The sequence below is a fragment of the Dreissena polymorpha genome, chromosome 3 (assembly GCF_020536995.1).
Source record: "Dreissena polymorpha isolate Duluth1 chromosome 3, UMN_Dpol_1.0, whole genome shotgun sequence".
Taxonomy (NCBI): Eukaryota; Metazoa; Mollusca; class Bivalvia; order Myida; family Dreissenidae; genus Dreissena; species Dreissena polymorpha.
Genome location: NC_068357.1, coordinates 91,506,334 through 91,532,033, shown reverse-complemented (window position 1 = coordinate 91,532,033; position 25,700 = coordinate 91,506,334). Strand labels below are relative to the sequence as shown.

General features: G+C 36.5%; 1 protein-coding gene across 5 annotated transcripts in view; it reads left to right on the top strand.

Moving 5' to 3' along the window:
* LOC127875288 (monoacylglycerol lipase ABHD2-like) overlaps window positions 1-21,108 on the top strand; it is a 70,599-nt gene extending 49,491 nt beyond the window's left edge. For 4 of the 5 annotated variants that reach the window (XM_052420247.1, XM_052420246.1, XM_052420250.1 and 1 more), the window contains 5 exons: window positions 927-1,110; window positions 2,963-3,160; window positions 6,301-6,370; window positions 16,895-16,979; window positions 17,113-21,108. In XM_052420247.1, coding sequence (XP_052276207.1) covers window positions 927-1,110; window positions 2,963-3,160; window positions 6,301-6,370; window positions 16,895-16,979; window positions 17,113-17,453 — 878 coding nt within the window. In that variant the 3' untranslated portion in view covers window positions 17,454-21,108. The remainder of the gene's footprint in view (window positions 1-926; window positions 1,111-2,962; window positions 3,161-6,300; window positions 6,371-16,894; window positions 16,980-17,112) is intronic. The other variant, XM_052420248.1, reaches the window with a different exon arrangement.
* The last annotated feature ends 4,592 nt before the right edge of the window (window positions 21,109-25,700 follow it).

Here is a 25,700-nt window from a genome sequence, read left to right as displayed (position 1 = left end):
TTTAACATTTTGCAATAACTTTTGCTATATTGAAGATAGCAACTTCATATTTGGCATGCATATGTATCTCATGAAGCTGCACATTTTGAGTGGTGAAAGGTCAAGGTCAAGGACATCCTTCAAGGTCAGAGGTCAAATATATGTGGCCAAAATCGCTCATTTTATGAATACTTTTGCAATATTGAAGATAGCAACTTGATATTTGGCATGCATGTGTATCTCATGGAGCTGCACATTTTGAGTGGTGAAAGGTCAAGGTCATCCTTCAAGGTCAGAGGTCAAATATATGTGGCCCAAATCGCTTATTTTATAAATACTTTTGCAATATTGAAGATAGCAACTTGATATTTGGCATGCATGTGCATCTCATGGAGCTGCACATTTTGAGTGGTGAAAAGTCAAGGCCAAGGTCATCCTTCAAGGTCAGAGGTCAAATATATGTGACCCAAATCGCTTATTTTATGAATTCTTTTGCAATATTGAAGATAGCAACTTGATATTTGGCATGCATGTGTATCTCATGGAGCTGCACATTTTGAGTGGTGAAAGGTCAAGGTCAAGGTCATCCTTCACAAGGTCAAAGTCATCCTTCAAGGTCAAACATCATATAGGGGGACATTGTGTTTCACAAACGCATCTTGTTTAGCATATGTCAACGCTCTGAGGCTACACATCACGTTAGTTGCAAAAATGTAAACATTTCTTCCAATTATGAAACGGGTTTATCTTCCATAATTCTTGACAACGTTGTACCTAAGCTGTGTTATTAGCAGTTTTTATGCAAGAGTAACTGAAATCCGGTAAAAATTAGACCAGTAGATATGCATAATAATTGGATTTGTGACCTTTATAGAGCCTTTAAACCCCATAAAACCAGAGCGAGACTCTGTCTCAATTAGAAAATACTCATTGCTAACATTTTCTAGGAGGTACCGAGGAGTACAGTCACATGGTAGAACACCTCAAGGAGCTGTTCCCAGGCACCAAGATCATCGTGGTCGGGTTCAGCATGGGAGGAAACATTGTCACCAAGTACCTGGGAGAAAATCTGGACCATCAGCGCGACATACTGTGTGGGCTTTCAGTGTGCCAAGGATACGAGATAAACAAGTATGAGCATACAGATAAGCCTTGCTCTGGGAAAACAAGGTTTAATGCATGCGCATAAAGTGCTGTCAAAAATAAGCCTGAGCAGTCCACACAGGCTATTCACTTTACGCTCTTATGGTATTTTTGTATTTTTTGTTTGAATGGAGTCTCTTCTAAGTTAAAATGTAGTTTAGGCAGAACTATTTACCCTGATAAGCCTGTGTGGCTTGAACAGACTAATCTGTGACCACACTTTACACACATGAAACAAGCCCCATTTTCCCAGAATGAGGCTCAGATTCAGAACCTGCCCCAAATGATAATTACTTCTTTTTTTTTTTGTATACCACATTTATATAGCACCCTTTTCATACCGTATGTGCCAGAGCTCTAGATAAGGATTTGTGAAATTAGTACCGGTACTGCCACTGACAGAAAGAAAAGGAGTAACGCTGAAAATCAATTAGTACCTGTACTACCATATCCAAAAATACAGGTAGTACTGTACTACCTGTGTTCTTGGATATTGAAGGGTGTATAACTGACTTTTCAGAAACATTTGCAACAATTATAATAAACATATTTAGCTTCTTTAATTATGATGAAAATACAAAACACATTAAAACTCATAACTTAATACTATTTCTTCATTTTTATTGACAAAAATACAAGCCAACACGTAAACTAAGTAATAGAAGACTAATATCACTGTCAGAAAAGCTTAAGCAAACACTTCAACTGTAATACAGTCAATCTGATATTAACATGTTTTAGCCTTTTTCCTTGGTTTATATGCTTCACGAAGTCTTTTCTTTCTCCTTTTCTTGTAACTTAACCATTTTTTCACTGCTGGCACTGGATCAAACTGCTGCAGCTAAATACTGATTTTAAGAAGAACATCAAGTTTATCTGTACTTAAAGAAGCTCTGTATTTAACCTTAAGTCTATTCTGGGCACTAAAAGTACGTTCGCATTCTACGCTAGACACTGCCATAACAAGTGCAATAGATGCTAAAATGAATCCTCAACAGTTTTGGTTCGGATATGGTTCCCATCATGCTTTCTTCCTTTTTTGCCACCAATGCAATTAAATTGTCCAATATCGGGGCGACAATGTCATTTTCTGAGCTAGCACATTGGATTTCATGATGGTTAGACGACCTTATGTAGCCTAATAAAGTGTTTTTTTTAACAGAAAGCGGCTTAGCTGGCCTCCCCTTGCGCATAGCCATATTGTTTTTGACGGGTTTACGAGTATCGAAAATGACGCGACGGAATAGACATACATATCAGAGCCCAGTCTCAAACTTTTCGGTAATTTTAATTAACGAAAAGCGCCGTTAGGTTACAGACCAACCAATCTCGCCGCGCTGACGCGGACGTATCGATACGGCCAGATGTTTTTCGTAAATGCGTAAAAGGGATATTGAAGTCGTAATTGTACGGCCAGTTTATAAAAATAAATGCGTAAACCTTCATTAAAAAGCCGTATGTACGGCCGTTATCTAGAGCTCTGGTATGTGCGTTCAGAAGCGCTTTACATTTTTCCATGATCACTGGGTCATAATACGTCTGTTAACATCTTGGCGCAGTATGCAGCATCGGCACATTGGCTTATTTCCCTCACAGGTACCTATTTATACACCTGGGTGGAGAGGAGCAAATGTGGGAGAAATTTCTTGCTCAAGGAAATTCCAGTGGTCAGGGCAGGATTCGAACACAGGACCTCTCGATACCTAAGCCAGCGTCCTACCATTAGACCACTGCTCCCACAAATGATTACGTTTACTTATTTTATTCTGTAATCTTAAATGCAGTTCAACACATTGCATGTACTTATCCACAAATAATTGTGACACACATTTCTTTGCAGGTGCAAGGAGCAGCTGATGCAGTGGGGTAATTGTCGGCGTATATACACCTACCTTATGACTCTCAATATACGCCGGCTGCTGTCTCGACACAGGGCAACGCTGTTCTCAGAGGAGGGGAGTATTAAATATGGGTTCAAAAAGGAGGACAAAGTGTTCAAGGCCACTTCCTTATATGACATTGATGACAACTACACCTGGTAATTGCCCATTTTACATAGTGTGAGAGTTTAGTGTTATCTACTTTAAGAGCCGACCACAAAAACATTCCTTTCATTGCATTTTTATGCCCCCCTTCGAAGAAGAGGGGGTATATTGCTTTGCACATGTCGGTCTGTCGGTCGGTCCGTCCACCAGGTGGTTTCCGGATGATAACTCAAGAACGCTTAGGCCTAGGATCATGAAACTTCATAGGTAGATAGATCATGACTCGCAGATGACCCCTATTGATTTTGAGGTCACTAGGTTAAAGGTCAAGGTCATGGTGACCCGAAATAGTAAAATGGTTTCCGGATGATAACTCAAGAACGCATATGCCTAGGATCATGAAACTTCATAGGTAGATTGATCATGACTTGCAGATGACCCCTATTGATTTTGAGGTTACTAGGTCAAAGGTCAAGGTCACGGTGACCCAAAATAGTAAAATGGTTTCCGGATGATAACTCAAGAACGCATACGCCTAGGATCATGAAACTTCATAGGTAGATAGATCATGACTTGCAGATGACCCCTATTGATTTTGAGGTCACTAGGTCAAAGGTCAAGGTCATGGTAATCCGAAATAGCAAAATGGTTTCCGGATGATAACTCAAGAACACATATGCCTAGGATCATAAAACTTCATGGGTAGATTGATCATGACTCGCAGATGACCCCTATTGATTTTCAGGTCACTTGGTCAAAGGTCAAGGTCAGGGTGACCCGAAATAGTTAAATGGTTTCCGGATGATAACTCAAGAAGGCTTACGCCTAGGATCATGAAACTTCATAGGTACATTGATCATGACTCGCAGATGACCCATATTGATTTTCAGGTCACTAGGTCAAAGGTCAAGGTCACGGTGACCCGAAACAGTAAAATTGTTTCCAGATGATAACTCAAAAACGCTTTTGCCCAGGATCATGACACTTCATAGGTACATTGATCATGACTTGCAGATGACCCCTATTGATTTTCAGGTCACTAGGTCAAAGGTCAAGGTCACAGTGACAAAAAACGTATTCACACAATGGCTGCCACTACAACGGACAGCCCATGTGGGGGGCATGCATGTTTTACAAACAGCCCTTGTTTAGCTAAAGCTTTAATTCTTGATTATGTTTTATTTTTTTAATCCACATTTTCTAACTTTAAAAAAATGTCCGCTTTAGAGCTATAAAACCCCTTGAATTAGGATATAAACTATCATGCAACATGCTTCCTTCATATTACAAAGTTTAAATTTTGTTGTGTTGAAATATATGTTTGATATTATTTCTTTGGGTGGGGGATGGGGGTATAATTAAATTTTGTTTTTTTGTGTATTGATTTTTAGCTTGGCTGTTTTCGGAGAAAACCCGAGGTATTGTCATAGCCGTCAGCAGTCCGCCGGCGTCGTGCTAAAACCATTACATTGGCTCTAAAATCAAAGTGCATCCACCTACAACTTTGAAACTTCATATGTGGATGTACCTTGATGAATTCTACACGCCAAACCCATTTTGGGGTCACTAGGTCAAAGGTCAAGGTCACTGTAACCTCTAAAAAAAAAAAAATCTGACAAGCTTTCATTTATTCAAAAATGCACCCGCAGCAGAGCGTTGGTACCCGTTATGCGGTGCTCTTGTTAAATAAAAATACTGTAGTGCAGAGAGCAAAAAGATCTTTTACTTTGGGTATTTTTTTTACTGCATTTATACTTATTTATATCACAAACATTTTGGAATTGAAATTTATCTAAATTAAAAATCATATTAATTATGCAGTATCTTCAACTTTACAGTTACTCAGATTGGTTATTGTTATTGTGTACACCCTCCACATGGACGGTGTGTATTTGGCTGCCTGAGCGCTGATTGGCTGTTCGATTGCTGTCAATGGCGGTGCACACTTTTAAGTGGATTACATAAAAAAAATAATTTTTTGTCTTGTTGAATCAGGTTATCCTTTTTCTCTATAAAAAAGAAGGAATGTGATAGAAAAAGAATGCATGAAAATCCAGACCACACAGGTTATATTTATGTCCCCCTTCGAAGAAGAGGGGGTATATTGTTTTGCAAATGTCGGTCCGTCCTTCCGTCCGTATATCCGTCCGTCCACCAGATGGTTTCCGGATGATAACTCAAGAACGCTTAGGCCTAGGATCATGAAACTTCATAGGTACATTGATTATGACTCGCAGATGACCCCTATTGATTTTGAGGTCGCTAGGTCAAAGGTCAAGGTCACGGTGACCCGAAATAGTAAAATGGTTTCCGGATGATAACTCAAGAACGCATATGCCTAGGATCATGAAACTTTATAGGTACATTGATCATGACTCGCAGATGACCCCTATTGATTTTCAGGTCACTAGGTCAAGGGTCAAGGTCGCGGTGACCCGAAATAGTAAAATGGTTTCCGGATGATAACTCAAGAATGCTTATGCTTAGGATCATGAAACTTCATAGGTACATTGATCATGACTCGCAGATGACCCCTATTGATTTTCAGGTCAAAGGTCAAGGTCACGGTGACCCGAAATAGTAAAATGGTTTCTGGATGATAACTCAAGAACTCTTATGCCTAGGATCATGAAACTTCATAGGTACATTGATCATGACTCGCAGATGACCCCTATTGACTTTCAGGTCACTAGGTCAAAGGTCAAGGTCACGGTGACTTGACACAGTAAAATGGTTTCCGGATGATAACTCAAGAAAGCTTACGCCTAGGATCATGAAACTTCATTGGTACATTGATCATGACTCGCAGATGACCTCTATTGATTTTCAGGTCACTAGGTCAAAGGTCAAGGTCACAGTGCCAAAAAAAGTATTCACACAATGGCTGCCACTTCAACTGACAGCCCATATGGGGGGCATGCATGTTTTACAAACAGCCCTTGTTAGTAATTGAGTTGCTGTGAAAACACGCTCAGCATGTGTTTTGACCTATTGTGTAGACTTCTTGACCAATCTGTTAACTTTTAAGAATGCATGTTTTATGTGCCACTTATATTCTGAAAGTGTCTTTTATATGGCTGAAATACAAAATATGATTAAATAAGGGAAAGCAACATATCTAAGAGTGCGACATAATTTGGAAAATAGATAGCTGTTTGATAACTTTATTTCTCATTAAGTCAATCTGTTTCAGTTGCCTGGCTGGCTGCAAGTCGGCTGACGAATATTATCATGCAGAGAGCTCAGCGTACTTCCTTAACAATGTAAGTTTTTAAATGACTAATAGGGCTGGCTGGCTGGCTGGCTGGCTGGCTGGCTGGCTGGCTGGCTGGCTTTTGCAATAACATTTTGAATATTGAAGATAGCAACTTGATATTTGCCATGCATGTGTATCTCAAGAAGCTGCACAGTTTGAGTGGTAAAAGGTCATGGTCATCCTTCAAGGTCAAAAGTCAAAATATACAATCCAAGGGAAGTAACAAGCTTTAAAAGGGAGATAATTTCTAAACCTGCCAAATGATATATTGAAATTTTATTTCAAAGCGGCGCAATAGGGGGCATTGTGTTTCCGACAAACACATCTCTTGTTGTATTGGTCAATAGTAAAACCTTGTCAACACTCTAGGATTATCATTCGTATTCTTATCATCATGAAACATTTGTCCCTATCATATCAGGAGTGTAAAACTGGGTCATGTTAGATGAAATAAACTAGGTCATATTAAAGAGTAAGCTTGTTAACACTCTAGAAGTCACATTTTTATTTCAATATTTATGAAACATTGTCAAAACATTTGTTCTAATGATATCTGTGCGGCGTTAAAAAATGGCCTCAGTTTTTAAAAATATGTCCACCAGGTTTTTAAAAAATATGGCTGTAGTGAACATTTAACACTCTTGAAGTCACATTTTTAGTTCATTCATAATGAAACTTGCTCAGAAGATTTGTTCTCATAATATCTTGGCCAAGTTCAGCAATGGTTCCAATCTATTGATAAACATTGCCGCCAGGGGCCAGTGAAGTTTCCCTTATACATTATAGCTATATTGAAACCTAGTTTAATGTCTTGAAATCCCGGTAGGGAGGCATATAGCAGTTGAACTGTCAGTCGGTCTGTGCGTCCGTCCGAAAACTTTAACATTGGCCATTACTTTTGCAAATTGAAGATAGCAACTTGATATTTAGCATGCTTGTGTATCTCATGGAGCTGCACATTTTGAGTGGTGAAAGGTCAAGTCATCCTTTAAGGTCAAAGGTCAAAAAACAAAATCCAAGTGAAGTAACAAGCTTTAAAGGGAGATAATTCTATTTTATATCATTTTGCAGGTACAGATCAATTTCGCAAGGGAATAAATATTTTTTAAAGGGTTATAATTAAAACAAGAGGGCCTGAAAGGCCCAAAGTCGCTCACCTGAGATAAAAAAAAAATGACCTGTTCTTTGCAGCCCAAGATATAAATGGAACAAATGTTCTAACCAAGTTTTATGAAGAATGAACAACACATGGCCCCCTGGCGGCCATGTTTTTTCAACAGACCTGAACCATTTTTAGCTTACCTGAATACAACGTGCTCATGGTGAGCTTTTGTATTGCCTTTTGTCCGTCGTCAACATTTGCCTTGATAACACTTTAGAGGCCACATTAATTGTCCAATCTTCATGAAATTTGGTCAGAAGATTGGTCTCAATGATATCTTGGATGAGTTTGAAAATGGTTACGTTTGCTTGAAAAACATGGCTTCCAAGGGGCGGGGCATTTTCCTTATATGGCTATAGTAAAACCTTGTTAACACTCTTGAGGCCACATTTATTGCCCGATCTTCATGAAACTTGATCAGAAGATTCATCTCAATAATATCTTGGACGAGTTCGAAAATGATGCCGGTTGGTTGAAAAACATGGGCGCCAGGGGGGGACATTTTTCCTTATATGGCTATAGTAAAACCTTGTTAACACTCTAGAGGCCACATTTATTGTCCGATCTTCATGTAACTTGGTCAGAAGATTCAGCCCAATAATATCTTGGACGAGTTTGAAAATGATGCCGGTTGGTTGAAAAACATGGCCCCCAGGGGGAGGGGCATTTTTCCTTATATGGCTATATTAAAACCTTGTTAACACTCTAGAGGTCACATTTATTTTCCGATCATCATGAAACTTGCTCAGAAGATTTGTCCCAATGATATCTTGGATGAGTTCAAAAATAGTAACCTTTGCTTGAAAAACATGGCTGCCAAGGGGCGGGGCATTTTTCCTTATATGGCTATATATTGCTATAATAAAATCTTGTTAACACTCTAGAGGCTACATTTATTGTCCGATCTTTATGAAACTTGGTCAGAAGATTCATCCCATTAATATCTTGGACAAGTTTAAAAATGATGCAGGTTTGTTGAAAAACATGGCCGCCAGGGGGCGGGGCATTTTTTCTTATATGACTATAGTAAAACCTTGTCAACACTCTATTTATGTTATAAAGTGCTGCTTTAATGTATTCTTACAATGAAGATAATATTAAGTTAATATCCTTCCTATTTTGCATATTAAACTTGCAATAATGTATAGATTCTGAAAATAAAATATCACCATTTATTCATAACGTCTTTATTTTTATTAATTTAATTCAGTTGCCCAATCTTCATGAAATTTGGTCAGAACATTTGTTTCCTGTGTAGTAAAGTTTGGTTTTATTATGTCATTATTATGTACCATTAACTGTTTTATTTAATTTTTCATAACACAGAATTTTCATAAATAACAACTGTTTTAGTCATTATTACTTATGGCAAGCCTATCAACTAAGAGATAGCTGAAAGAAAAACAACATGTACACAAATTTGCAGTATCTATCTCCCTTGTTTAACCTGCTGAGTCATATTCCCCAATCTATTTTTATGTCCCCCACTATAGTAGTGGGGGACATATTGTTTTTGCCCTGTCTGTTGGTTGGTTGGTTGGTCTGTTGGTCTGTTGGTTGGTCTGTTTGCGCCAACTTAAACATTTTGCAATAACTTTTGCTATATTAAATATAGCAACTTGATATTTGGCATGCATGTGTTTCTCATGGAGCTGCACATTTTGAGTGGTGAAAGGTCAAGGTCAAGGTCATCCTTCAAGGTCAGAGGTCAAATATATGTGGCCAAAATCTCTCATTTTATGAATACTTTTGCAATATTGAAGATAGCAACTTGATATTTGGCATGCATGTGTATCTCATGGAGCTGCACATTTTGAGTGGTGAAAGGTCAAGGTCATCCTTCAAGGTCAGAGGTCAAATATATGTGGCCCAAATCACTTATTTTATAAATACTTTTGCAATATTGAAGATAGCAACTTGATATTTGGCATGCATGTGCATCTCATGGAGCTGCACATTTTTTGTGGTGAAAGGTCAAGGTCAAGGTCATCCTTCAAGGTCAGAGGTCAAATATATGTGGCCCAAATCGCTTATTTTATGAATACTTTTGCAATATTGAAGGTAGCAACTTGATATTTGGCATGCATGTGTATCTCATGGAGCTGCACATTTTGAGTGGTGAAAGGTCAAGGTCATCCTTCACAAGGTCAAGGCCATCCTTCAAGGTCAAACGTCATATAGGGGGACATTGTGTTTCACAAACGCATCTTGTTAGTTCTGCTCTAGAATTTGTTAGACCCCAGATATTGATCATTGCAGTGTGTAACTATTTACCACTCAGCTTACTGACCCTCTCACTGTGCTGTATGCCAGATGTTAAACAGTGGCCAGTAATAAAAGCTGGTGGAACTGTTTAATATATCTTATTTCACAGTGGGAGTATTTAATGCATGTTTTTAACAATTAACAGAAAAATATGTAATTTAAATGGGAACTTCATATCAAAACAAGATTCCATAATGATTCACTCTATATAATCATATTTAAGATATTTTAACAAATATCAAATGGATACTCTATGAAAACAATAAAGAAATCATTCCAATTATAAGTTTCTGGAGATAAAAAACAGAATCAGAATAACCTTCAAAATCAAGATTTACCTTTCTTATTTGCCGAGTTCATTTATCAACATTAATCATTTTCAGGCTTTATGTATTTAAACGATGTCAGAAAATTGAAAATAAAACGGTAATGAATGATACACAATATTAATGAAATGAAATATAAAATTGATACATTTTCATATTTCTAAATTGTTTAGTGTAAAACAGCCTACTGTTGAATAATATGTTTATAAAATGATTCAAGTAAACAGCAATACCTTTACTTAATTTAATTACAACCAGTCAGCAGTGTCATCCTGACCGGAAATAAGCGATTGTGGAATAAATATTTCCGCATTACATAAGTGCTCACAAAGTTACATAACTCGTAACCATCCCATGACCAGTTCACTTGCGTAAGTAAACGAGACCCCACTACCACACCTGGATACGACAGTTGAGTTTGAAAATGGTTTGGATCTATAATAAAAACATGGCCGCCAGGGGGGGGGGGGGGTCTTTTTTCTTATATTTATATAGTAAAAAAGCTTTTGAACATTCTAGAAGTCACATTTTTTGCTTAATCATCATAAAATTTTGTCAAAACATTAGTTATGTGGATGTCTCGGACGAGTTTAAAAATGGTCATGATAAGTGGAAAAACATGGGCACCAGGCAGTGGGGCAGTTTTCTTTATATGTAAATAGTGAAAACAAGTGAACAGTCTAGAAGACATTATCTTCATGAAATTTGGACATATCTTGGAAGAGTTCAAAAATGGTTCAGCTCTGTTAAAAAAACATGGCCGCCAGGGGGCCATTTGTTGTTCATTCTTCATGAAACTTGGTTAGAACATTTGTTTCATTGATATCTTGGGCTACAAAGAACAGGTCATTTATTTTTATCTCAGGTGAGCGACTTTGGGCCTTTCAGGCCCTCTTGTTTAACTCTTCCAAGATATGTCCAAATTTCATGAAGATTGGCAAAAAATGTGTCTTCTAGACTGTTCACATGTTTTCTCTATATACTGAAGCGTTTCACCCGTCATGCCGGCTATCAAATTAAAATGAAGTCAAGAATTTTAATTATTATTTATTTATCACATACTGTGACGAAGAAAGCTACTCGGGGCCTCATCTGAGCCTAGCTTGAGGCACAAGAAAAATCAACAAAAATGTGACTAAACTATTTTTATTCTTTCCAAACATTCATCATTTATACTTAAGCAATAATGCAAACAATGCAAACAATTAATATAGAAATACAGTTCATAAACTTTCAAAAGTTAATCATAGTTAAAACAAGGTTTCAAAAACAATTATACACTTTCATGCCTAAACTTGGCCAACAGTTTGTGTTCAGTATGAGGCAAATGCCTGAATAAAGCACTAGGATAAACAAACACCCATGATCACTATAATTGAATTCACTCACAAACTTCACTTTCACAAAACAAATAATTATAAACTCACTTTCATTGTATTATACACTTAAGTCTAATGTAAGACACTTAAAGAAAACAAACAGTTTAAATCCATTTCTTCGGCTTTGATTAATCACTCATAACTTGCGTTAATCACAACACACTAAGTCACTTTAATAAAAGACTAGCTGAGATTTGTCATTTAATGAGTTCACTATGTTCACTCATCACTTATTAAAAACACTAACTTGTTGTTGCATAAATTCACTAAGTCCTGTTCTTTATTAAATCACTAACTCAATATTTTCACTTAGAGAAAAAAAATACTAAGCCACTTTGCCTTAGTTATCACTTAGTTAATAATCGCACTTAGTTAAAAGAACAAAACTAACTCCACTAACTTAACATTCCCAGTTAGTGAAACACAGTAAATCACTAATTCAATATTTTCATTTAGAGAAAAATAAGACTAAGTCACTTTTACTAAGTGAAATTTCAACTTACAACATTAAACTCACCTCCATGATAAAACTAGCAGTTGCTACACTAAACAGGTCTGGCAGGTTAGTAATTCACTAACCCCAACCTTTCAATTAGTGGACTAACTCTTTCAACTTAGAGCCAGGGGTTCTAACATTATTCTTTCACTTGTATAGACCGTTCCATAATCGATAAATTGACCGCCGCCATATTGTCAGTCACGTGACTGTCCGCCATTACACTGCTGCTAACTGGTGCGAGACTGCGATTCCAAAAGCCAAAAACGTAGAGAATACCCGCTTAACCGTTGTCGGATAAATAAATTACTTAATGAATTAATGTGAGGCGATTATCACATTTTTGTTGTTTAAATGATTGTTTGAAGTTGAGATTGATTGTTACAAATAAAATGTTTAAAATGCTTTCGTGTATTTGTTTTTTTATATCTGTAATCAAGTGGTAATCATCGGCGAAAATTTGCCGGTTCAGTCGCTCATACTATGTCTTTGATTAGACTTGTTACTTTTAACGTTTCACAAACAATTCACGCATGTATTGTTGTGTTGATTTTAATAGCCGCAACATCAAGCAATTTATATTTTAATTAATACTTATTAAAGATTCTCGCGCAATTAATTGCCGCTAATTGTTTGTAATTGGTCTCATGTGGTAAAAATCTACATTCCAAAATCATAACATATTATATTAAGTATGATATGTTTGATACGCCTTCCTTTATTTTTCTTGTTCTAACTGATATCAAAGATAAAAAATTGTGGTTTGGATTTATATTTATTTTTTTTGTGATGGAACTTTGTCACGTTAAAAAACGAGCTTTTTATCGTGAGAGAGTGATATTGATCTTGAAGATATTTTATGTGATTATTCGGAAGATGAAGAGAATGTGATCTATGTGATATATCTATATTTTCATCTGTGAATCATTTAACAGCTATAAAGCTAAAAAATACTAAACAATGTATTTTATAGGTCTTTGAAGTAACGCAAAACATATGGATAACGACACCAAATGTTTAGTCAATTAATCCACACAAAAAAACTCCGAAAAAAACACCTAAATAATATTTCAATAATATATTATTAAGCGCCAAACGAATTTATTAATACATTTATTTGCAACTTTAAAAACGCGGCATAAGCATCAAATTAAAGATAATCTGAAGACTGAAAGGCCGGCAATTTGACACAACAAAGAGCTCTATGCATAAGCCGTTATATTTTTTTGCAGAAAAGCTTCAATAAATTACAATAGTAATACATCTAATTATAAAAATATAATTATGAATGGCATGAGTACGTTAGTGTGATAAACACGTGAGTAATAGAAAGTATAAGGGGTGCATTGAAAATAAACGTACTACAAAGCCCTATTAAAAGCGAAGTGCATGACAGTATTAACATGTAATTTTAATTTGATGGGTTTTGTACAGAGAATGACGCTATTGAGGAATATTAACATACAACTGAAAAACACAACTTTACATGATGCAATTTAAACTGTGTATTCATGTATATTGAAAACTCGTTACTAGTGAGTATGAGTGGCAAATATCTAACATTTTAACACACATATATCTATATTAATATTTTTTTAAACATTATTTACCCCCGTTCGTGTCAAATGTAATTTCTTGTTTTTATGATGTCGTTTGTGCATTGTCGTAACATTAAATCTTCATACGAAATGACGTAGTTTTTAATTAACCGATACCCGCTAAATACGTTAAATGTTATGTTTTTAGGTAAATTTTTATAATTATCAAATACTTTTTTTCATAAATTAAACCAGGGACTAAACGGGCTAGTATCTTTACGGTGTACAATTTCTGATATTCTATATTGGACATAACTTTTAATTTGTACAATATGTAACATATCTAATGAACGCAACTGTTAAGTATGTCGGAGGTAAAATATTAAACCAAATGACTGCTTAATACTACCAGAAAGAGAAGACATGGTGGCATCATCAATTGTGTTTAATGACCAGACTGTCATCTGCCACCCAGTGTGGTTTATGACACCCCGGGATGACGCCATGTTGTTAGTTAAGTCTGGATAATATCTGATCAAAACGAGATAATCGGATTATGCAGAACAAGCGGCAATTCAACACTGGAATGCAAAGGATTACGCGATTTTAAGATTGATGCATATAATCAAATGATAAATATTGCATTTAGTTTAATTAAATGTTTTTTTAATGTGTCAACGTGTTTATTTTCCTAGACAAATACCTAAAAAATGCACGTTTTTCAAACATTTTTCTGTTATAACACTAGCTTAACATCTCCTCTAGCAGAAAAACTTTATTTCATACAATTTGCATGACAAACAAACAAGTTTTACAAAAAGAAAGAAATTCACCCGTTGAATAATCGGTGCTCTCTTATATATGTTACCGGTTGTTTGGCAGTAGTGTAATGGCGGACGCGGAGAGTATTCAGGGGAGATAATTGGGTAATTACTAAATTATGGAACGGTCTATACCCAGATGTTTCAAGTGATTAGTTCTTATGGGAAAGGCCAACACTGTGCCAGTTCCCTGATTCTGAGGTGTAGCTGGCAACCTGGGTAAACATCCAATCAAATGAGAGCACTGCTATTCTTAGTATCCAGGTAAAGATAAGCATTGGTCAAAAGAGATGCAGTACTGACCAATGATAAAAACTATCTGCATCCACACTTACAGAGAGTTTAAAGCATTTATTTCATTTCTTAACAATTATCATACAATGAAAATATGCCTAGTCTATCATTAATGAATTTATAAGTTATTAAAAATTGTAATTTAAAGATTCATTATTGTAAGAATAAAAACAAAGTAAACAATTACAAGGCAGGCGTTACAATACACCCCCTGGCTGCCATGTTTTTTCACTGATCACAACCATTTTTAAACTCGTCTGAGAATAATGTTTTGACAAAATTTCATGATGATTAGGCATGATGTGACTTCTAGAGTGTTCACAAGCTTTTTATCCCCACGCTTTTCAGAGAAAAAGTGGGGATATTGTGGTTATCTCCGTCTTCCGTCCGTCCGTCCTGGCCACTATCTCCTCCTACACTATAAGCACTAGAACCTTGAAACTTACACACATGGTAGCTATGAGCATATGTGCGACCTTGCACTATTTGGAATTTTGATCTGACCCTGGGTCAAAAGCTATGGGGGTTGGGGTGGGGCCGGGTCAGAGATTTTTACTCATTTTTTTAGGTTATTTTACTATAATTTCTTCATTTCTACACAGATTGTCTTCAAATTGATACTGAACCTCTCTTATGACAATACGGTCAATCTCAACTATGCATGGCCCCATTACCAACCCTTGGGGCGCCCCGCCCACATAGGCCAAGCCCACCCAAAATTGCCTTTTACTATAATTTCTTCATTTCTACACTGATTTACTTCAAATTGATACTGAATCTCTCTCATGACAATACGGTCAATCTCAACTATGTATGGCCCCATTACCAACCCTGGGGCACCCCACCCACATAGGCCAAGCCCACCCAAAATTGCCTTTTACTATTATTTCTTCATTTCTACACCGATTCACTTCTAATTGATACTGAACTTCTCTTATGACAATACGGTCAATCTCAAGTATGCATGGCCCCATTACCAACCATGGGGCACCCCTAGGTCAAACATGCGGCGTGGGGATACGCGTCGGCCTCTGCCGCGCCATTTCTAGTTTACTATATTGATATAAGGAAAAAGCCCCCCCACTCCCTCTGGCAACCATGTTTTTTTACCAATCCAAACCATTTTCGAACTCAACTGTTGTATCCAAAAAACACATGTTCTGACCAAATTTTATGAAGATTGGCCAAAAAATGTGTTTTCAAGACTATTCTTAATTTTTACTATATACATATACAGAAAACTGCCCCACCCCCTGGCTGCCATGTTTTTCCACCCATCATGACCATTTTCGAACTCGTCTGAGATATTTATAAAATCGATGTTTAGATTTTTTTTTATAATGATTAGGCAAAAAATGTGACTTCTAGAGTGTTCACAAGCTTTTTTTACTATATAAATATAAGGAAAATGACCCCCCCCCTAGTGGCCATGTTTTTTTACCGATCCGAACCATTTTCAAACTCAACCGTCATATCCAGAAAACACATGTTCTGACCAAATTTCATGAAAATTGGACCAAAAATGTGACTTCTAGAGTGTTCACATGTTTTCACTATATACATAGAGAGAAAACTGCCCTGCCCCCCTGGCGGCCATGTTTTTTCAGCGATCTGGACCATTTTCGAACTCGTCCGAGATATCAATGAAACCAATGTTTTGACTAAGTTTCATGATGATTGGGTAAAAATTGTGACTTCTAGAGTGCTCACAAGGTTTCTCTTTAGCCATATAAGAAATACTGCCCCGCCCCCTGGCGGCCATGTTTTTCAACCGACCGGAACCATTTTTGAACTCAACCAACATATCATTTAGACAAACATTTTGACAAAGTTACATGAAGATTGGGCATCAAATGTGACATCTACAGTGTTCACAAGGTTTTTCTTTTTTTTGATCCAGCATGACCCAGTTGAGGTATCAATGGGACAAATGTTCTGACCAAGTTTCATGAAGATCAGACACTAAATGTGGCCTCTAGAGTGTTCACAAGGCAAAATGTTGACGGCACACGACGGAAGACAGACAAAAGGCGATCACAAAAGCTCACCATGAGCACATTGTGCTCAGGTGAGCTAAAAAAAGGGGGCATTGTGTTTCTGACAAACACATTTCTTATTTTCCCAATATTCATGAAACGTGCTCAGAATGTTTGTTCCGATAAGATCGCAATCTACCGGTAGTTCAAAATGTTATCTGTCTGAAAAAAAAATTTGGTTGGACATTTTGCCAAAACATTCCAATGTTTGCAGATAAGAATCCCAATGTTGTTCCTGAATGCGCTGGATGATCCCCTGGTGCCAGAATGCCTGCTGGAATACCCCAAACAACTCATTGGTAAGCCTACTTTCATTTAGCTTCAGGTCAAAAATTGCTGATATAACAATTGTCTCCATGGAACGAGGGCATGTCTTCAATTGATATGTATTTGTCCTAATATACATGTAGATATAATCTCCATCAATTTCAGAGAAAAATGAAAATTGCATTGTCATGACAACGCGGCATGGCGGACACCTTGGATTTTTCGAAGGTGGCATTTTTGTGCCAGACAACATAACATGGCTCGACCGCTTCATTCTCGAGTTTGCAGACGGTGTCATAGGAATGTATCGCCATGGCAACCATCCAAGCCAGGTTACTACGACAACAGACATTGCAAAGGAGGACAGCCCAGTAAGAACAAGAGATTTGTTGTTTGTTGATCAGATCTCAGCCAAATCCTTGAATGAATCTACAGCAGATGCTCAAAAAAGGAGGGCATCCCTTAAGCGTGGAACACTATTGAAGGCCACTCACTATATGCAATGAAGAATTTTTATTGTTTACCAGTACTACTGATTTATAATTCCACTCAAAGACCTAGCAGAATGATTAGATCTATGATTATAATTGTAGGTATTAGAATATTTATGTGTCCAAATATTAGAGTATATTCTGCTTGCCTAAAATTAATGTAATGGACACAATGAAAAAGGATTGGTTAAAACAAGAATGTGATAAAAATGAAAAAGGTGATGAATTTTGTTTTTTGGTTTGTTTTTAAAAGATGTATTTATCTTTGGCTGTTTTGATCATAATTATTGCTTTTGTTATTGCTTTTATTTCCAAAATATTTGTTAAAGGGCGTTCTCTTTAATACCCTCCAAATTTTATGCTCCCCCAAAATTTATTTTGGGGAGAGCATATAGTCGCCGCTTCGTCTGTCTGTGCATGTGTGCGTTTGTCTGTCCATCCGTGCACAATTTTTGTCCGGGCTATTTCTCAGCAACCAATGACTGGAATTCAATGAAACTTTATGGGAAGCTTCACTACCAAGAGGAGATGTGCATATTATCAGCGGGTTCTGGTCGGATGATTTTTCACAGAGGTATGGCCCTTTGAAATTTTCTATAAAAAAATTATTGTCCCCATAACTACTGTGCCCTCAAGACGTTTCCTTATATCTGAATATATAATGCAATATTGTGACCAAAAAAAACAACTTTGGGGAGCATCACCTGTCTCCGACGGTTTATTGTTGTCTCTCTCTAAATGTATGTTTTTTATGTTCTGACATTTGTTTATAATTAATTTTTTGTTGAAATTAGTTAATTCACTTTAACTTACTTTGCATTTATTTGTGTCCATAAATGAAAAAAAGTCAGTAACCTACATATTATATGTAACGTTCTAGACTTTATTGCTTAGGATATAAATCATTTGTTATAAAATTGTTTTGCAAACATGGTGCTTTAACTTACCTCATGGCTTGAACTTCAGAAAAAGTATTTTAATTTTAGTTTACTACTAGTCTGATTTTTACAACATTGTCTGTAATTGTGTTATATTATCAAATTATTGTCTTTTTTTAATTGCTGCTCACTTGTTGACTCATAACTCATAAACTTCTTGAAATCTCATGCGCTCAACCTGCTCTAAATAGTTTGGATCTCAGATGCCTTAGGGACGAAAAAAAAATTCCAGCGCACATTTTAAAATTTGGACAGCAGGAATTTAGAAAATTTCAATTTTTATTGGCAAAACAAGAATATGTGTAATAAACTGTTAGCTAGGACTAAAAGCTCATGTTTTGATTAAGTTGGGCATTGTGTGTATTATACATACGGGTGTATGATTTTGCTATGTATATTCGACTTTATTATTAGCCTTGCTCTGGTAAAAAAAGGGTTTAAACTTAAATGCATATTCTTAACCCTTTGCATGCTGGTAAATTTGTCGTCTGCTAACATGTCGTCTGCTGTATTTATAAAATTTGCATTTTCTTCGATTTTTTCCAAAGAATACTATCAGAATAGCAAACAGTTTGGATCCTGAAGAGACGCCACGTTCTGTGGCGTCTCATCAGGATCCAAACTGTTTGCAAAGGCCTTAAAAATTCGGTTCCCGCATTGTAAGGGTTAAAGTGTTGCAGTTTGCACAGGCTTATCAGAGACACCCATTTACGTACTTGAAATTGAATGGACTTAGCTAAGAAGAGATCATGATGTCCTTAAACAAAAAATACCATTAAAATGGAAATTGTCATCCCTGATAAGCCTCAACAGACTGCGCAGGCTAATCTTGGACAGCACTGTACAAACATGGATTAGGCGCAGGTCTCCCATAATGCAGGTCATGTTTGTGCTAAGTCTTATTGAAAGTGATAAATTACTGGTTATTAAATTACTGGTTAAGTTGTTATTTACAGATAGCTATGCTTCTTTAAGTCCTGTTTCTTTGTTTCAAAAAGTTCCTAGAAAATTCAATTAAAAATCTGATATTTGAACATTTGAAAAATAACCATATGTTTCGAATTGCATGGTTGAAATGGAAATATGTATATTTAAAAGCACGTGTGATTAAACAAGTAAGATTTTGTCTAATAACATACAGAATCCATAATAACATATATGTTAATTTTTCATCATTGTAATTTTTTTTTAAAGAAACATTCATTATTAGTATTCTCCAATTTATTTTTTCATTGGCAACTTATTATGTATCTCTATTTGCAGTTGTTTAATTTGGTTGGATCTTTGGAGTAGAAGAAACTGGTAAATGTATTCAATTGCACATTTGACTTTCTGTTGGAGATTATTTTATAGATATTTTCTCTTGTTTGTTCTTAAAGATTGTGTTTTGTTGCTGTCTAGGTCTGCCATTTTGATTTTCCCATAATACATCGTTAGTTTTTTCTCCTCACTGCCACTATTATACATATAGAGAATACTATGTTAGTGTGATTGCGTACTTAAATTTATCCCACGAGTAAAGAAAGGTTTACATGGTGAGGCTTGCCGAGCCTTGTAAGCCTTTCTGAGACGAGAGGGATAAATTTAAATACACAATCACACTTACATAGTATTCTATTTATCCTACAAAATAATTCATCATACTTCTACGTCCCCGATTTTAAAGAAATAATGAAAAATAACGCTAAAAAGCTTCAGTTTTACCGGGAAAGAATACGACTTTTGTAGTTTGACGTGTTAATAATGTTAATATTTGTAAAATATGTTTTTGCTGTTTGTGTTGCATTTTGTGTTTAAAATATATTACATCTTGGTATCAAATTGTTTTGTTGAATCTGATTTGATTTTACTAAAAACGAATACTTTACAGTTAATTCCGAGTAATATGACCTTCCTCCACACATGACTAGGTGTGGGATAAACATAGGTGTGGGATAAACTTTATCTTTTCTGTATGGGTCCTATTATGTTCTATAAAATCATTTAGCTGTAGGATAAGTATAATTAGCCCACCTGTTAATTTTACGTGGTGTATGTTACTTTGTACTGCCAATTGTAGATGTCATTGTGTTGATGGTGTATCAATTATTTCTGATTTATATTCCACGAATTTTGATATTTTTTTGTTGCAATTAAGTTTTCTATTCAGTATAGATTCTTTGGCATTTGTTTTCGATTTATGATTAATTGTTGTAGTCAGTGTGTTGTAAACTTATTTGTTCTTCAATTTGTGTTTGTTAGTAAATGTTTACCAGTTGTCTTACTTATTGTATATTATACATATGTTTTTGTTATCTTTGTTACTTTCTAATACACTACTTACATGTTAACTGGTATAAGTGTCTACATAAGAATCAATGCTTGTTAGAATTCTTTATATCTTCAAGTTATGAAAATTTACAGAATAATTGTTACAACAATTTCATCGGCAATCATCATCATGATTTTTTAAGACATGGTTACCAAAGATGTTTCATTTAATTTGCTACATTATTGTGTTCTCTTTTCAAAACTCACTATGCTGGCGAAAACATGAGGTCCAAAAACACATTTTTTGTTCAGAATTTTCAGAATTTATATACTTTTAGGTAAAAGAATTATTTTGATTTGTTTTGCTATTGTTCTTTTTGAGTGATTTTCATTTTTTATATTTTTATATTAGAAATATGTGTTCATGCTTATTATTTTTTTCACAGTTAATTATATAAAATAATAAATGTAGAAAAATTGAATTTTCGTTTGTTATAATCCCAATTTCTATTTATCCCTTCACCACTTGACATGTATTTTTACGCATTTGTAGTCTCTCCAAAAGTTTAATATAATTCAAGACCTTTCATATTAGATCCAAGTTTTAAAGGTTTCAGTTTCAAACCGTAGATACTGATAAGCAGCAAACAGCATAAAAGTTACTCGCAGGTTGTTCTGGTTTTATGCTGTTTGCCCATAGCAATTTTCACTTTGCTTCTGAGTGGGAAAGGGTTAAGACATTAGTACACAGATGTCACTAGGGCTGTAATATTAGGCACAAACGATATCGCAATAATCTGAACCATGAACAATACATGAGACATGCTCTGGGAAAACAGGGCCTAATGCATGTGCTTAATCTGCACAGGCTTATCAGGGACACACTTTCCACGTAAACATATTTTTTGCTTAAAAACACAATTCCTCCTACTGCGTCGCTCTGAAGCCATGTATTTTACTTTGAAAGATGACCTTAACCTTGACCCTTTCACCACTCAAAATGTGCAGCTCCATGAGATTCACATGCATGCCAAATATCAAGTTGCTATGTTCAATATTGCAAAAGTTATGGGTGATGTTAAAGTTTTCGAACAGGCAGACTGACGGACAGACAGATTGACTGACGGACAGTTCAACTGCTATATGCCATCCTACTGGGGGCAAAAAAATATAATTAAAGATGAAAGCGTAGGAAATTCCTAAGTACATCAGTAAGTGTTATACAGTGTATGTAGGAAATTCCTACATTTTCTGCTTTAATTATACCCCCACAAATGAAGTTTAGGGGGGTATATAGGAGTGTACTTGTCTGTCGGTCGGTCTGTCTGTTGGTCTGTCTGTCGGTCCGTATTAAGTGTCCGCTCTCTAATTATGCCCCCCTTCGAAGAAGAGGGGGTATATTGCTTTGCACATGTCGGTCGGTCGGTCTGTCGGTCGGTCCGTCCACCAGGTGGTTTCCGGATGATAACTCAAGAATGCTTAGGACTAGGATCATGAAACTTCATAGGTACATTGATCATGACTTGCAGATGACCCCTATTGATTTTGAGGTCAAAGGTCAAGGTCATGGTGACCCGAAATAGTAAAATGGTTTCCGGATGATAACTCAAGAATGCATACGCCTAGGATCATGAAACTTCATGGGTAGATTGATCATGACTCGCAGATGACCCCTATTGATTTTGAGGTCACTAGGTCAAAGGTCAAGGTCATGGTGACCCGAAATAGTTAAATGGTTTCCGGATGATAACTCAAGAACGCTTATGCCTAGGATCATGAAACTTCATGGGTAGATTGATCATGACTCGCAGATGACCCCTATTGATTTTGAGGTCACTAGGTCAAAGGTCAAGGTCACGGTGACCCGAAATAGTAAAATGGTTTTCGGATGATAACTCAAGAACGCGTACGCCTAGGATCATGAAATTTCATAGGTAGATTGATCATGACTCGCAGATGACCCCTATTGATTTTGAGGTCACAAGGTCAAAGGTCAAGGTCACGGTGACCCGAAATAGTAAAATGATTTTTGGATGATAACTCAAGAACGCTTTTGCCTAGGATCATGACACTTCATAGGTACATTGATCGTGACTCGCAGATGACCCCTATTGATTTTCAGGTCACTAGGTCAAAGGTCAAGGTCACAGTGACAAAAATCGTATTCTCACAATGGCTGCCACTACAACGGACAGCCCATATGGGGGTCATGCATGTTTTACAAACAACCCTTGTTTAAGTAGTTTTCATCCTATCTTCACCAAACTTGGTCAGAAGTTGTATCTACATGATGTCTAGGCCAAGTTCGAACATGGGTCTTGCCGGGTCAAAAACTAGGTCATGAGGTCACTTAGTGCGTTTTAAACATTCAGCATGTTGTCCGCTCTCTAATTCAAGTAGGTTTCATCCGATCTTCACCAAACTTGGTCAGAAGTTGTATCTAGATGATGTCTAGGCCAAGTTCGAACATGGGCCTTGCTGGGTTGAAAACTAGGTCGCGGGGTCACTTAGTGCATTTTAAACATTCAGCATGTTGTCTGCTCTCTAATTCAAGTAGTTTTCATCCGATCTTCACCAAACTTGGTCAGAAGTTGTATCTACATGATGTCTAGGCCAAGTTCGAACATGGGCCTTGCCAGATCAAAATCTAGGTCACGGGGTCACATAGTGAGTTTTAAACATTCAGCATGTTGTCCGCTCTCTAATTAAAGAAGTTTTCATCGGATCTTCACCAAACTTGGTCAGAAGTTGTATCTAGATGATCTTAAGGCAAGTTCGAACATGGGCCTTGCCGGGTCAAAAACTAGGTCACGGGGTCACTTAATGCGTTTTTTAACATTCAGCATGGTGTCCTCTCTCTTATTCAAGTAGTTTTCATCCGATCTTCACCAAACTTGGTCAGAAGTTTTATCTAAATGATCTGAAGGCCAAGTTCGAACATAGGCCATGCCAGATCAATAACTAGGTCACAGGGTCTTTTAGTACGTTTTACACATTGAGCATGGCGTCCGCTCTCTATTTCAAGTAGTTTAAATCCGATCTTCACCACACTTGGTCAGAAGTTGTAACTAGATGATGTGTAGGTCAAGTTCGAACATGGGCCATGCCGGGTCAAAAACTAGGTCACGGGGTCACTTAGTGTGTTTTAAAACTCACCATGTTGTTTGCTCTCTAATTTAAGTAGTTTTTATCCAATCTTCACTAAAATTGGTCAGAAGTTGTATCTTGATAATGTCTAGGGCAAGTTTGAATATGGGTCATCCTGGGCCAAAAACAAGGTCATGGGGTCACTTAGTGCGTTTTAAACATCACAATGTTGTCCTCTCTCTAATTCAAGTAGTTTTCATCCAATCTTCACCAAACTTGGTCAGAAGTTGTATCTAGATGATGTCTACGTCAAGTTTGAATATGGGTCATGCCGGGTGAAAAACTAGGTCACGGGGTATCTTAGTGCATTTAAACCTCACCATTTTGTCTGCTCTCTAATTCAAGTAGTTTTCATCCAATCCTAACCAAACTTGGTAACAAGTTTTATCTAAATGATCTCTAGGACAAGTTTGAACATGGGCCATTCCAGGCCTAAAACTAGGTCACTGGGTCACTTAGTGCGTTTTTTAACATTCAGCATGGTTTCCGCTCTCTAATTCAAGTAGTTTACATCCGATCTTCACCAAACTTGGTCAGAAGTTTTATGGAGATGATCTTAAGGCCAAGTTAGAACATGGGCCTTTCTGGGTCAAAAACTAGGTCAAGGGGTCACTTAGTGCGTTTTAAAAATTGAGCATGGTGTCCGCTGTTTTTTGTGAAGACGACATTCAAAATATTATGTCAATGCGGCATGTGGGGGTATTCGTCACGTCTGTGACAAAGCTCTTGTTCTGCTTACTGTAAGCGAATAATTCAAAATTGCAGGTCACAGATATGGGCTGATCTGTAACCTGTCATAATGATGCCCAAAACCTTAGTGAAATTTCAAGTGAATATTGTATTGGTTACAAGGATTCATTAAAGTTTTACTAAAACTGTAACCTATATCCTACCACATCTTGCATGTAAAGCTCAACAAGGCTATTTTTTAAAGAACAAACGGGCCATATCCTATTAAAAAGCAGATCACAAAATGTAGGTTTTGGTAAGTTAATCCTCAAAAGCATCGTGAACACATATGTAATAACTCCTTTCAATTCAATATCTGAAGGAAATACTGAGATTTGGAGTAATTGCCAGCAAACGTTAACCTGAATTTTCTTAGTACAAAAAGAGGAATATGCTAAAGTGAAGGTCAGAGTGATGGAACTTGGCCACTGGTCTCACACAATTATTCCGACATTTGTGAAGTTTCAATTAAATACTTCCAGCATTAACAGTGATATGGGGATAGTCTATGTTAACCTTAACCCATTTAAGCCTAGTAGACTCTCCCATCCTTCTAAATTGTATTAATTTATTTCCAAAATTAGGGATGTCTAGTATCTTTATTTCTATATTTAGAATATTTCTTACAGACATTCCTTTAAGCAAACAGCGTAGACCCAGATGAGACGCCGCATCATGTGGCGTCTCATCTGGGTCTACACTGTTTGCTAAGGCCTTTTTTCTAGACGCTAGGCATAAATGGGTTAACTAAGGAATTGTGGAGACGCCAACATTTGAGTGAGGAGTAAAGGTAAGACTATGTGGTGAATAGTGTAGCTTAAAATGCAAATGATATCCAATTTGATAACAAATAAATTGCTTATTATAGTGGCATTTTGTAAATTATTTGCACAACACAGTTTGTGTCTGGTTTAACATCAATATTACCGATGGTCAAATAATAAAAAAAACAAAACATCCACTGCATTTTGCTACTAAATGTGGAATATGTATCGGTATGTTTTCACATTTATTTGGAAGTAGAAAAGAAACACTCTTGTATAAAGTTGATAAAGGGATTATGGTTGGCTAGTAAAAAACCCTGGAGAGTAGGTGTATTTATAAGCCTTGTTATGGGAAAACGGGGCTTAATACCGGTACATGTGCATAAATTGATGTCCGAGATTAGCCTGTGCAATCCATACATGAGTTTCAGTGA